This window comes from Lithobates pipiens, unplaced genomic scaffold (assembly GCF_037356315.1).
Source record: "Lithobates pipiens isolate NorthernLeopardFrog02 unplaced genomic scaffold, aLitPip1_a1.2 Scaffold_22, whole genome shotgun sequence".
Lineage (NCBI taxonomy): Eukaryota > Metazoa > Chordata > Amphibia > Anura > Ranidae > Lithobates > Lithobates pipiens.
The window spans coordinates 29,234,066-29,247,309 of NW_027507784.1; the positions used below are offsets into that span (position 1 = coordinate 29,234,066).

Sequence of the window (13,244 nt, forward strand, 5' to 3'; positions counted from 1 at the left end):
CGCCGGAGGGGGGGGGAGGGTTACAATGAGCGGAAGCTCCACTTTAGGGTGGACCTCCGCTTTAAGGTATGAGATATGTATAAAATGATAAAAGAAAAAATAGGAACCAAACCAACAGGTTCCAAACCCATGCAAATCAATGACCAAAAAACAATTAAACTACAATAAAGAGCTGTGTGTTGTAAAGTGTAACAAACACCTATAAATGAACTGAGCTCCTAAAACATAAAATACATATCACCATAGCGAATAAACAAATAAATAAATAAATACATCTTCATTTGAATTATAAAAAAAAAATACATAAAAATTGGGATTTCTAGATCCCACACATGAATAAACATCCTCAGGGAGTATAGGAAAGACTCCTCTCCACCACCATGCAGACACACAATGCACTCACTAGACTTAATGGACACCCATTACAGGGAGTCAAATTAGGCATATGGAAAAATCCAAGATGTCATACATGAGGTCAGAGGAATCAATCCAAACCCCTGCTGTCATCCATTCAATATATATATATATATATATGTCTACATATATATATATATATATATATATGTCTACATATATATATATATACATATATATATATATATATATATATATATATATATATATATATATATATATATATATATATATATATGTCTACATATATATATATATTTTTTTTTTTTTTTTTTTTTTTTGAGTGGATGACAGCAGGGGTTTGGATTCAATTTATTATTATTATTATTATTATTATTATTATTATTATTTTATTTAAAAAAAGCTCTAAATGAAAAAAAAAAGGTAGTTTTATTTTTTATTTTTCCAAGAAAATTTCACCCAAGCAGCTTGATGATTAGGATGAAGAGTTTCAGTTTTGATGAAGTGTGAAAAATTCAAATTTCCCCTCCTGCATTATAAAGTGTGACAACAGCCCAATGTAGCAGCAGCAGCCGACCCAACTGAGTCACCCTGGCAGTGAGCCTCCCAGACATCAAGGAATCTGGCGGGTGGAATACAATCCCCCCAGCCTGGGCAGAGTCGTGGATCAGAAAAATTCCTCTGTGAAAGATGAATTCAGCTGCGGGTGACAGTGCAGGCGCTGAGTCACTGAGTGTCTAAGGAAGAGTCTCAGAAAGTTCCCACGCCTCGTTATGGAGAATTTAGCGAGGAGCTCTGTGTGTCTAGTGTGAGGACTCCTCCGGACTCGGTTTGGATGGAAGAGAGTATTTAAGTCATCTTTTAAATTGAAACATTTAATAACCCATACGTGGCCTCAACAATTAAGAGACGGAGAGAATTGGGATTTTAGTGTGCTCAAAATACATCAGAAAACAAAAAAATTTGAATGTGTAGAAGAGAAAAAACAGTGGATCGACACATTTCGTCCAATTAGGGCTTCCTCAGGATACACGTCATTTTTTGATCTTTACAATGATGCAGCATGAATGATACAATAATTGATACAATAAAAAAAAAAAAAAAAAAAAAAAATATATATATATATATATATATATATATATATATATATATATATATATATATATATATATATTTATTGTAACATTCATCAGCTGCATCATTGTAAAGATCAAAAAATGACGTGTATCCCGAGGAAGCCCTAATTGGACGAATTGGATATATATATATATTATTATTATTATTATTATTATTTTTATTAGGGATTCACCGATACCATTTTTTTTTTTACAATGATTGTGCCTATACTTTTTTTTTTAGTACTCGCCGATACCAATTACCGATACCTACTGCAACTGTTTTGTTTTAACTTCCGCTGTCAGCAATGGTACAAAGCATTGACAAGTTATTTACAAATGAAATTAATTGATTTATTTTTAATTTAGCGCTTTTTCAATGTGAATTGTGTAAATATATGTTAATCCTGAATAATAATAATAATAATATATGTGCAAAAATTTTCACTAACAAAGCAAAAAAAAAAAAAAGTTTTAATTGTTTATCGTTTATAAAATAGACGTGAACAAAAGAAAAAAAAAAAGCCGGAAATTAACAATTAAATGGAGGAGAATAGGGAGTTAATTAAGGCCGATTAGAGTAACTTAAGGGCTATTAAGGGGTTAAACAGAGGGAAATATGTTCATCCCTTTGATCTGCAGATAAAGAAACAGAAATATACAAAAAGAAACAATGTTTCTTTTTATTTTAGCGTTTCAGGGCTGAGCAATGTTGTTAATAAACATTGCTGGCTTTTTTTTTTTTTTGACAGCTCCAATTACCAGACTTCTTTAACACTGGGGAGACCCACTGACAGCTCAAAGAGCCAAGCATGAAAGTATCGGGTTCAGGTATTGGTGCATTTGCACGAGTACCGATACTTGTGCAAATACTCAATATCGATACCGATACTAGTATCAGTGCAACCCTAATATATATATGTGTGTGTGTGTATATATATATATATATATATATATATATATATATATATATATATATATATATATATATATATATATATACACACACATATATAAAATAATCATATATAATCCTGAAATGATCACCAGAAGCACAAAAGTTGACATTAATGCAATGTGACATAAAAAATTGCAACGATAATCATTTTATTCCCTAGGGTCTCTGCTCAGAATTCTTTTTTTTTTAAATAATATTTGGGGGTTACAAGTAATTTTCTAGTAAAAAAAAAATACTGATTGAGGCTGGGTTCACACATGTGTGAATTGGATGTAGGTTTACCTGCATCCAATTCACATGACAAGCCAAGCGTGGCTCTCAATGGTTGCCGGTTCACATCGGTTCCGAGGGCGGCCGCGATCTGGATTGAAAAAGCGATCCGAGGCGTGTTTGGGTTCCCACTGATTCAGGTGTGAATTCAGGATAAAATTCGACCTGAATCACACCTGGACCGGTGTACAGACACGCACCGGACCCCAGGCAGGAACCCGCGGCCGCACGTGTGTGAACCCGGCCTTAAACTTGTAAATAAAAAGTGCCAAAAAAGGGACTGGTCTTCAAATGGTATAATTCATGTGCCACTCCCGGTCTGCGCTGTGCTGCCCCTTGCTGCAAACTATCCCACCCTGTTTGTTTCTTCTGGAAATCATATTCATCATGGAAATCATATTCATTCCCATGTAGTAACTGTCTATCATTCTGACGCAGAATAGACACCCTCTTCATAGGAATGAATAGGATTTCTTCATGTATGTGCAGTTGCATGGGATTGCCTGCGGGAGACAGGGGACTTTGCCGTGTCGATCTTATGCAAGCATGGACTGATGACTATAGGACCTTGTAGGGGGTAAATGCAGGGCTGTCTTTAAAAACAGGGCAAAAGGGGCAGCTGCCCCGGGTCCGGTCATTGTTGTGGGGCCCAAGGCAGCTTCCCCTTGAGCCTGCACTGCCCACAAATAGTTGATAAGTGGATTCAGGAAGGCCCAAGAAAATGTTTGCCCGGGGTCCAATCAGTATTACTCACTTGCTGACCGCCCGCCACCGTTATACATCGGCTGTTTGAAGGAGAATAGTTAGCTGCCATAACCCCAGTATCCTCTTCTTCAGCGGGCGGTCTGCTTTCAGATAAAAGTGGTCTCTGCGGCGGACTCGTCGTGAGATCACTTTTCTCATTGGCGGGAGAGCCCCCCCCCCCCCACTGCGCTCTGGTGGAGACGATCTGGCCCCCATACGGCTCCATAGCACTGACTGGCGGAAGCGACGTCAAACATCACTTCCGCCCATAGCTCTTAAAGGAGAAATTATTTTATTTTTTCAAATAATTTTTTTTTTTTTTTATTGCATTTTAGTGTAAATATGAGATCTGAAGACTTTTTGACTCCAACATCTCATATTTAAGAGGACCTGTCATGCTTTTTTCTATTACAAGGGATGCTTACATTCCTTGTAATAGGAATAAAAGTGACCCCAATTTAATTTTTTTTTTTAAAGGACAGTGTCAATATAAAAAATAAAAAGTAAAATAAATAATAATAAAAAAGTAAAGCACCCCGCCCTGCCGATCTCACACGCAGAAGTGAACGCATACGTGAGCAGCGCCCGCATATGAAAACGGTGTTCAAACCACACATGTGAGGTATCACCGTGATCGTTAGAGTGAGAGCAATAATTATAGCCCTAGACCTCCTCTGTAACTCTAAACTGGTAACCTGAAGACATTTTTAAACGTCGCCTATGGACATTTTTAAGGGTAAAAGTTTGTCGCCATTCCACGAGCGGGCGCAATTTTGAAACGTGACATGTTGGGTATCAATTTACTTGGAGTAACATTATCTTTCACAATATATAAAAAAAAAAATTGGGCTAACTTTACTGTTGTCTTATTTTTTCATTTAAAAAAGTGTATTTTTGTCCAAAAAAAGTGCGCCCGTTGAGACCGCTGCGAAAAATACGGTGTGACAGAAAGTATTGCAACGACCACCATTTTATTCTCTAGGGTGTTAGAAAAATATATATATAATGTTTGGGGGTTCTAAGTAATTTTCTAGCAGAAAACACTGATTTTAACTTGTAAACACCAAGTCTGAAAAATAGGCCTGGCCTTTAAGTGGATAACCACTTGCCGACAAGCCGCTGCAGTTTTATTGCGGTAGAATGGCACAGCTGGGCGAAACTACGTTACCTTACGTCACTTCCCCTATTGGCCACTAGGGGCGCGCACATCATGTGCTTCCGAGATGATGCGAGTGCCGAGATCGGTATTCATACTTAGAATGAACACACGATCTGTCTCTACTCCCCTGAGAGAACCAGGATCTGTGTGTTTATTTACACATGCAGATTCCTGTTCTCACTCTGTCATGAGCGATCGCGGTTGGCCGGCGGTCATCCCGCGATCGCTCGTGACAGAGCGAGAACAGGAATCTGCATGTGTAAATACACAGATCCCGGTTCTCTCAAGGGAGTAGAGATAGATCATGTGTTCATACTAAGTATGAATACCGATCTCTCGCTCTCTCTCCTCCTAGACAGTCCCATCGCTCCACGGTTAGAATACACACTTAACCCCTTGATCGCCCCCTAGTGTTAACCCCTTCCCTGCCGGAGACATTTACACAGTAATTAGTGCCTTTTTAATAGCACTGATCGCTATATAAATGTCAATGGTCCCAAAAATGTGTCGAAAGTGTCCAATTTGTCTGCTGCAATATCGCAGTCCCGATAAAAATCACAGATCGCCGCCATTAAAAAAATAATAATAATACAAATGTCATAAATCTATCCCCTATTTAGTAGGGGATATACGCTTATTGCGATTTTTTTTTTTTTTTTTTTTTTTTAACCAAATATATTTAGAAGAATACATATCGGCCTAAACTGAGGGAAAATGTTTTTTTTTTTTTGATTAAAAAAATGTGGGATATTTATTATAGCAAAAAGTAAAAGATATTGGGGGTTATTTACAAAAGGCAAATCCACTTTGCACTGCAAGTACACTTGGAAGTGCAGTTGCTGTAAATCTGAGGAGTAGATCTGAAATGAGGGGAAGCTCTGCTGATTTTATCATCCAATCATGTGCAAGCTAAAATGCTGTTTATTATTTTCCTTGTATGTCCCCCTCGGATCTACAGCGACTTTACTTCCAAGTGCACTTGCAGTGCAAAGTGGATTTTCCGTTAGTAAATAACCCCCCATAGTTTTTTTTTTTTTTTCAAAATTGTCGCTCTTCGTTTGTTTATAGTGCAAAAAATAAAAACTGCAGAGGCGATCAAATACCACCAAAAGAAAGCTCTATTTGTGGGGGAAAAAAGGACGTCAATTTTGTTTTGGGTACAGCGTCGCACGACCGCGCAATTGTCAGTTAAAGCGACGCAGTGCCGAATTGCAAAAAATGGCCTGGTCATTGAGCAGCCAAATCTTCCGGGGCTGAAGAGGTTAAAGGCGGCCCTGGGTAAATTGGATAGGATATCTGTATCTCCCCCAAGCCATGCAAGCTGGAGAATCTAGAAATCACGCTTTTTCCACTGCTGATTACTTAGCAATATCCGCCAGAGTGCGGAAAGTAAAAGTGAACCCCCCCCCCCGCCCCGCCCCCGCCTCGGCTTCAGTCCGATGTACAGAGCTGGAATCCTGTGACATAATGTGCAACCCGATTCCAAATGAAGACAATTGACGTTGTTTGCTGACCTGACATAACGAGCTTCAACATTTTTAAAGGGACATGACCCTACAGGCCGCAGTAGAGTGAATGGTGGAAGGTATTATTGGCCCCTCAGGCAGGTGGGATCCCTTCCAGGGAAGAGCCGGGCGGGAGGGACGTGAATCTGGAGTCTGGAATGTTCTATAGAAATGAAGTAGAGCATGAATATCTATGTAGACATCACTAACCCGCTTGTATCATCTCTCCGCAGCGCTCCAGGCAGTGACGGCTACCAGGGGTAAGTGATCGGGGGTCACCATCAGTTATTAGGGCATTTGGTAGAATCCATACGGGGGGGGGGGGTTCCAGGGAAATGTTCACCTGAGAGAAAATGTAAAAAAATTCTTGTTATCTATTTGAATGTAAAAACATAAAAAAATAAAATAAAACAAAGGTACAAATCTTCATATAGTGATCGGTGACGGCTGGTGCTCAAAACTTTTGGGGGGGGGGGGGGGGTGCAAACAAACTGAAAAAAAACAACATCAAACGCAGCCACTGTGCCCATCAAACACAGCCCCTGTGCCATCAAACGCAGCCACTGTACCGTCAAGCGCAGCCACTGTGCCCATGAAACGCAACCACTGTGCCCATCAAGCACAGCCTCTGTGCCATCAAGCGCAGCCACTGTGCCCATGAAACGCAGCCACTGTGCCCATCAAGCGCAGTCACTGTACCATCAAACGCAGCCACTGTGCCCATCAAGCGCAGCCACTGTGCCCATCAAATGCAGCAACTGTGCCCATCAAATGCAGCAACTGTGCCCATCAAACGCAGCTACTATGCCCATCAAGCACAGCCACTGTGCCCATTACACGCAGCAACTGTGCCCATCACACGCAGCAACTGTGCCATCACACGCAGCCACTGTGCCCATCAAGCGCAGCCACTGTGCCCATCAAGCGCAGCCACTGTGCCCATCAAGCGCAGCAACTGTGCCCATCAAACGCAGCTACTATGCCCATCAAGCACAGCCACTGTGCCCATTACACGCAGCAACTGTGCCCATCACACGCAGCAACTGTGCCATCACACGCAGCCACTGTGCCCATCAAGCGCAGCCACTGTGCCCATCACACGCAGCCACTGTGCCCATCACACGCAGCCACTGTGCCATCACATGCAGCCACTGTGCCATTAAGACGCAGCCACTGTACCGTCAAGCGCAGCCACTGTGCCCATGAAACGCAACCACTGTGCCCATCAAGCACAGCCTCTGTGCCATCAAGCGCAGCCACTGTGCCCATGAAATGCAGCCACTGTGCCCATCAAGCGCAGTCACTGTACCATCAAACGCAGCCACTGTGCCCATCAAGCGCAGCCACTGTGCCCATCAAATGCAGCAACTGTGCCCATCAAATGCAGCAACTGTGCCCATCAAACGCAGCTACTATGCCCATCAAGCACAGCCACTGTGCCCATTACACGCAGCAACTGTGCCCATCACACGCAGCAACTGTGCCATCACACGCAGCCACTGTGCCCATCAAGCGCAGCCACTGTGCCCATCAAACGCAGCCACTGTGCCCATCAAGCGCAGCAACTGTGCCCATCAAACGCAGCTACTATGCCCATCAAGCACAGCCACTGTGCCCATTACACGCAGCAACTGTGCCCATCACACGCAGCCACTGTGCCCATCAAGCGCAGCCACTGTGCCCATCAAGCGCAGCCACTGTGCCCATCACACGCAGCCACTGTGCCCATCACACGCAGCCACTGTGCCATCACATGCAGCCACTGTGCCATTAAGACGCAGCCACTGTGCTCATCAAGCGCAGCCACTGTGCCATTAAGACGCAGCCACTGTACCATCAAGCGCAGCCACTGTGCCATTAAGACGCAGCCACTGTGCCCATCAAGCGCAGCAACTGTGCCCATCAAGCGCAGCAACTGTGCCCATCAAACGCAGCCACTGTGCCCATCAAGTGCAGCCACTGTGCCCATCAAATTCAGCCACTGTGCCCATCAAATTTAGCCACTGTGCCCATCAAATGCAGCAACTGTGCCCATCAAATGCAGCAACTGTGCCCATCAAATGCAGCAACTGTGCCCATCAAGCGCAGCCACTGTGCCCATCAAGCGCAGCCACTGTGCCCATCAAGCGCAGCCACTGTGCCCATCAAGCGCAGCCACTGGGCCCATCAAGCACAGCCACTGTGCCATCAAATGCAGGCACTGTGCCCATCGAGCGCAGCAACTGTGCCCATCAAATGCAGCCACTATACCCATAAATTGCTGCCAGTGTGCCCATCAATTGCCGCTTCTGTGCCCCATCAAATGCTGCCAGTGTGCATCGCCCGGGAATCGAGACTTACCTGTCTCGCAGCGGGCCACGGTGGCATCCTCAATCACAGCGCCTGTTGTTTTAGCCAATCAGGTGACAGGTAACCAGACCCAAGCACCTGATTGGCTGAGAGGCGGGTCAGTGTTAGAAAAGTGATTTATTCGCTTAGCTAACACAACACTGAGTAAACAGTGAACACACAGCATTGCACCTGCTGTTTACCATTTTGGAAGCCCATTAGAGCCTACGCCTCTAATCAGGCACTGCCAAAAAATACCCCGCCACTGTAATTCTGGTGCCTGGGACCCAACAAGGGGCCGGACACCTGAATAGGGGGCGGAAGTGGTGACCTTAGATTCATGCAATGCATGAATCTATCTATCTATGGTGAGAGAAAGGTGACAGGAGAGAGCGGGCGGCGCTCCTATGCCCTTTATGGACGCACCGGCACTGATAGTGATAGTGTTTAAAATATCTATAATTCTTGTCAAACTAAAAAAGCAGACTGTTCCTTGAATGAGAGAGAGAAGGAGGGAGAGAGAGGGGGGGAGAGAGAGAGAACAGGGGGGAGGGAGAGAGAACAGGGGGGGGGGAGAGAGAGGAGAGCAAGAGAGAGGGAGGGGGGAGAGAGGGGGGGAGAGAATGAGGGAGGGAGAGGGTGAGAGGTAGAGGGAAAGATGGAGAGAGAGAGAGGGGAGAGAAGAAGGGGGGGGAGGGGAAGAGGGAGAGAGAGGGAGAGAGAAAGAGAAGGAGAGACAGGGGGAGAGAGAGAGAGAGACAGAGGGAGAGGGGGGAGAGAGAGAGAGAAGGAGAGAAAGAGAGAGAGAGGGAGAGAGAGAGAGAGAGAGAGAGAGGGGAAGAGAGAGAGGGGGTGAAGAGAGGGGGGAAGAGAGAGAGAGGGAGAAGGAGAGGGGGAGAGAGATGGAGAGAGATGGAGAGAGAGAGAGGGGGGAAGAGAGGGGGGAAGAGAGGGGGGAAGAGAGAGAGGGGGAGAGAGAGGGGGGAGAGAGAGACAGAGGGAGAGGGGGGGGAGAGAGAGAGAGAGAGGAGAGCAAGAGAGAGGGAGGGGGGAGAGAGGGGGGGAGAGAATGAGGGAGGGAGAGGGTGAGAGGTAGAGGGAAAGATGGAGAGAGAGAGAGGGGAGAGAAGAAGGGGGGGAGGGGAAGAGAGAGGGGGAGAGAAAGAGAAGGAGAGAGAGGGGGAGAGAGAGAGAGAGACAGAGGGAGAGGGGGGAGAGAGAGAGAGAAGGAGAGAAAGAGAGAGAGAGAGAGAGGGGGAGGGGGAGAGAGAGGGAGAGAGAGAGAGAGGGGAAGAGAGAGAGAGAGGGGGAAGAGAGGGGGTAAGAGAGAGAGGGGGAGAGAGATGGAGAGAGAGAGGGGGGAGAGAGAGACAGAGGGAGAGGGGGGAGAGAGAGAGGGAGAGGGGGGACAGAGAGAGGGAGAGGGGGAGAGAGAGAGAGGAGAGGGGGGACAGAGAGAGACAGAGGGAGAGGGGGGAGAGAGAGATAGAGGGAGAGGGGGATAGAGAAGGAGAGAAAGAGAGAGAGAGAGAGAGAGGGGGAGAAGGAGAGGGGGGAGAAGGGAGGGAGATGGAGAGGGGGAAAGAGGGGGGAGAGGGAGGGAGATGGGGGAGAGAGAGAGAGAAAGAGAAGGGGAGAGAGAGGGGGAGAGAAAAAGAGAGGGAAAGAGAGAAGGAGAGAGGGGGGAGAGAGAGAGGAGAGAGGGGGAGAGAGAGGGACAGAGGGAGAGGGGGGAGAGAGAGAGAAGGAGAGAGGGGGGAGAGAGAGAGGAGAGAGGGGGGGGAGAGAGAGGGACAGAGGGAGAGGGGGAGAGAGAGAGAAGGAGAGAGGGGGGAGAGAGAGAGGGAGAGGGGGGAGAGGGGGGAGAGAGAGGAGAGAGGGGGGAGAGAGAGACAGAGGGAGAGGGGGGAGAGAGAGAGAGGGGGAGAGAGGGGGAGAGAGAGGGAGAGAGAGAGGTCTAAAAGAGAGGGGACAAGAGAGAGGGGGAGAGAAGGAAAGAGATAGAGGAGAGAGAGAAGAGGAGAGAGCGAAGGGGAGAGAGAAAATGGAGAGAGGTATAGAGGGAGGGAGAGAGAGAGAGACAGCTCTATACATGCATGTTTATCCAGGAGCTGTGGTTATACAATTGTAATTCTTTTTATTCATTCAAATTTCATTATCTCTTTTTTTCCATATATATTAGTATTCTCCTGCATTTTCTCCTTGATATTTGTGCCCCTTATATACTTAATCACCCTTGTTTGCTATTTAACTAATTAATTCCATTCAATCAATTAATTCTAATTGATCATATAATTGATCACATGACTCATTTGTGGCAAAACATTGTGTAGCTATGACTAAGCACTGCTGAGAGTGTGAAACGCGTCGGCTAATCTATCCTGTACCCTGCTGCAGTTTGAATTTTTGTTATTTTATACAATAAAGGCGTTTTTATTGGTGACATACTACTTACTGTCCAGAGCCTCCTTCTTCTAATAGATAGATAATATGTTGTATTTGATGAAGTTCCTCTTTCTCTGGCAGCCTGTGGCAAGGCGGGATTGCAGTCCAGAATCTTCGGTGGGAGTTCAGTTGTTCCGAGTGAATTTCCATGGCATGCCACATTGACCTACAAGGGGAAGCCATTCTGCGGGGGGAGCCTGGTCTCTGATAGGTGGGTGGTCACCGCCTCTCACTGCTTCGATCGGTAAGTGGAGCCATGTTACTAGTTGGGGCCATGGGAATGGACATTGTCCTGTTAGAGCGGATAAATAAATTGGGAAATATGACCCAGTTGGTGATGAATTCCAGATGTTTTCCATTATAATGTGAAGACATGGACAATCCTACACACACGTACTGAGCTGTCATGTCTCCAAGGTGAGCCCGGGGCCAAGCTGTAGAAGTATCCACCAGTCTCTTATTATCAGTCTGGTCCAGTTTCCTGATAATGACGAGGGTTGGCCATGCCTACGCAACATGTGTCAGCATGCATGCCTATAGTCCTCATCATGGGTTCCTTTGCCAGGGTGACAACATAGGAGCATAATCAGGAGACAGTGGTCACCCCACAAGAGGAAGATCCTGAACAAGGACATTTATTGCTGGATCGTCAAGGATTATTTTATTGAAAGCTACAGTTTTTAAATGATTGGACACAAGTATTAGTGTTGGGTATTCTGACCTTCTATTGGTCTGTCTTCTGTCAAACCTTTGTGGTTTTATACAGAGACAATGTTGTCTTCCTCTCCCGGAATATTCCTCACTGATCCATACCCTTATATTACCTTATTGGTTTTCTCTCTACGTTGTCTTCAAAGATTCTATTAAATGTATATAATGTCGACTTCAAGGTGAAGCAAACCTCAAAATAATAAATATCAATTCTCTTATTTAAGTAAAGACACCGAGGACAAAAGGGACCCCAAGTTATGGCAAGTTCACCTGGGCGTCACCAAAATGGGGTACACGCCAGTGGAAAGCGGTGCGGTCACTATGGTACCATCCCGGATTGTGATCCATGAGAACTATACGAAATACATCAAAGGCTTCGACATTGCTCTGGTGGAGCTGCCGTCTCCGGTGAATTTCACCCGTTTCATCTCTCCTATTTGTCTTCCGGAGAGCACCCACCGCTTCAACCTGCGCAGAACCTGCTATGCCACTGGTCTCATGACTGTGCCAGAGGAGGGTGAGTAGGAGAAGTGGGGTATGGGAAATGGGAGACGTATGCAACTGACGCTTCTGTGTTGGGGACTTTGTTTTTCAAGACTCCTTCACAACCTCCCATGAACTTTTCTTCCTTTTACCTTTTTTAGTGCCCCTGGACAGCAAGAGGTCCTTGCAGAAAGTTGGCCAAATTTTGATCGGTTGGCGGACCTGCAATTGCATTTACAACACACACAGGAGGCCCGATTTAAGCAACCCTGCAAACCCCAGCATGTTGTGCATTACAGAGAGCGACGGAAAGAAGGGCCCGTGTCAGGTGAGTACGTTGGACATGCAGGGCTGCTGTTAGAGATCATGGGGCCCCATACAGCTCAGCTGACAGAAACAGCCACGCACACGCCAGGTCCAGTCACATGAACAAATTACTCATTCCTGCAACCAGAATACCTGTGAGAATGAGCCCTTAATTGTGTTTTTTTAATTATTTAGCATTGTTGGCTTTGATTAAATATCAGGGGCCCAGACAGATAACTGAACAGGATGCACTCTGTACATAGGCTCCCTGTTCATTCACAAACGGAAGCATTGTAAACATAGGGAGGGCCATAGGGGGATTGGTTCCAGTAATTGCGCCCACTCCTACTGCTCTGGGACCCCCTGTTGAACTTAAGGGGCTTGGGCCCCATATAGCAGGGTGGGTATTACTCCCTTATCAGCAGCCCTGTGGACATGGAGTACCTCTTGTGTTTGGGCATGGTGATGAGATACAATGGATCGATCTTGTGTTTAATTTTCAGGGAGACTCTGGTGGGGCCGTGGTTTGTAAGGAAGATGGGGTCTGGTTCCATGCTGGAGTCATCAGCTTTTCCCAAGGTTGTCACTTGCTGAACAGTCCCACCATTCTGTCTTCTGCCTCCTTCTACCAAGACTGGATTAAGCAAAAGACTGACAATCAAGCCTCCTTCTCTCCCCAGACCTTGGCGGAAGTGGATGATGTGGACAATGACACTTGCAGTGACCTTCTAAGTAATCATACAGCAGGTAACATCTAGAATGGACATACTTAACATCTCCTTGGCTTCTCAATTCTTGGCAACAACATTTAGGCAATCACCAAAGACTCAGCTGTAGTCATTTAT

The 13,244-nt window shown here is 45.4% G+C and overlaps 1 protein-coding gene across 1 annotated transcript in view; it reads left to right on the forward strand.

Moving 5' to 3' along the window:
* LOC143925639 (serine protease 53-like) overlaps nt 1-13,244 on the forward strand; it is a 44,674-nt gene that overhangs the window by 11,120 nt on the left and 20,310 nt on the right. The window contains 4 exon segments of the mRNA XM_077450105.1: nt 10,981-11,143; nt 11,835-12,127; nt 12,255-12,421; nt 12,903-13,146. Coding sequence (XP_077306231.1) covers nt 10,981-11,143; nt 11,835-12,127; nt 12,255-12,421; nt 12,903-13,146 — 867 coding nt within the window.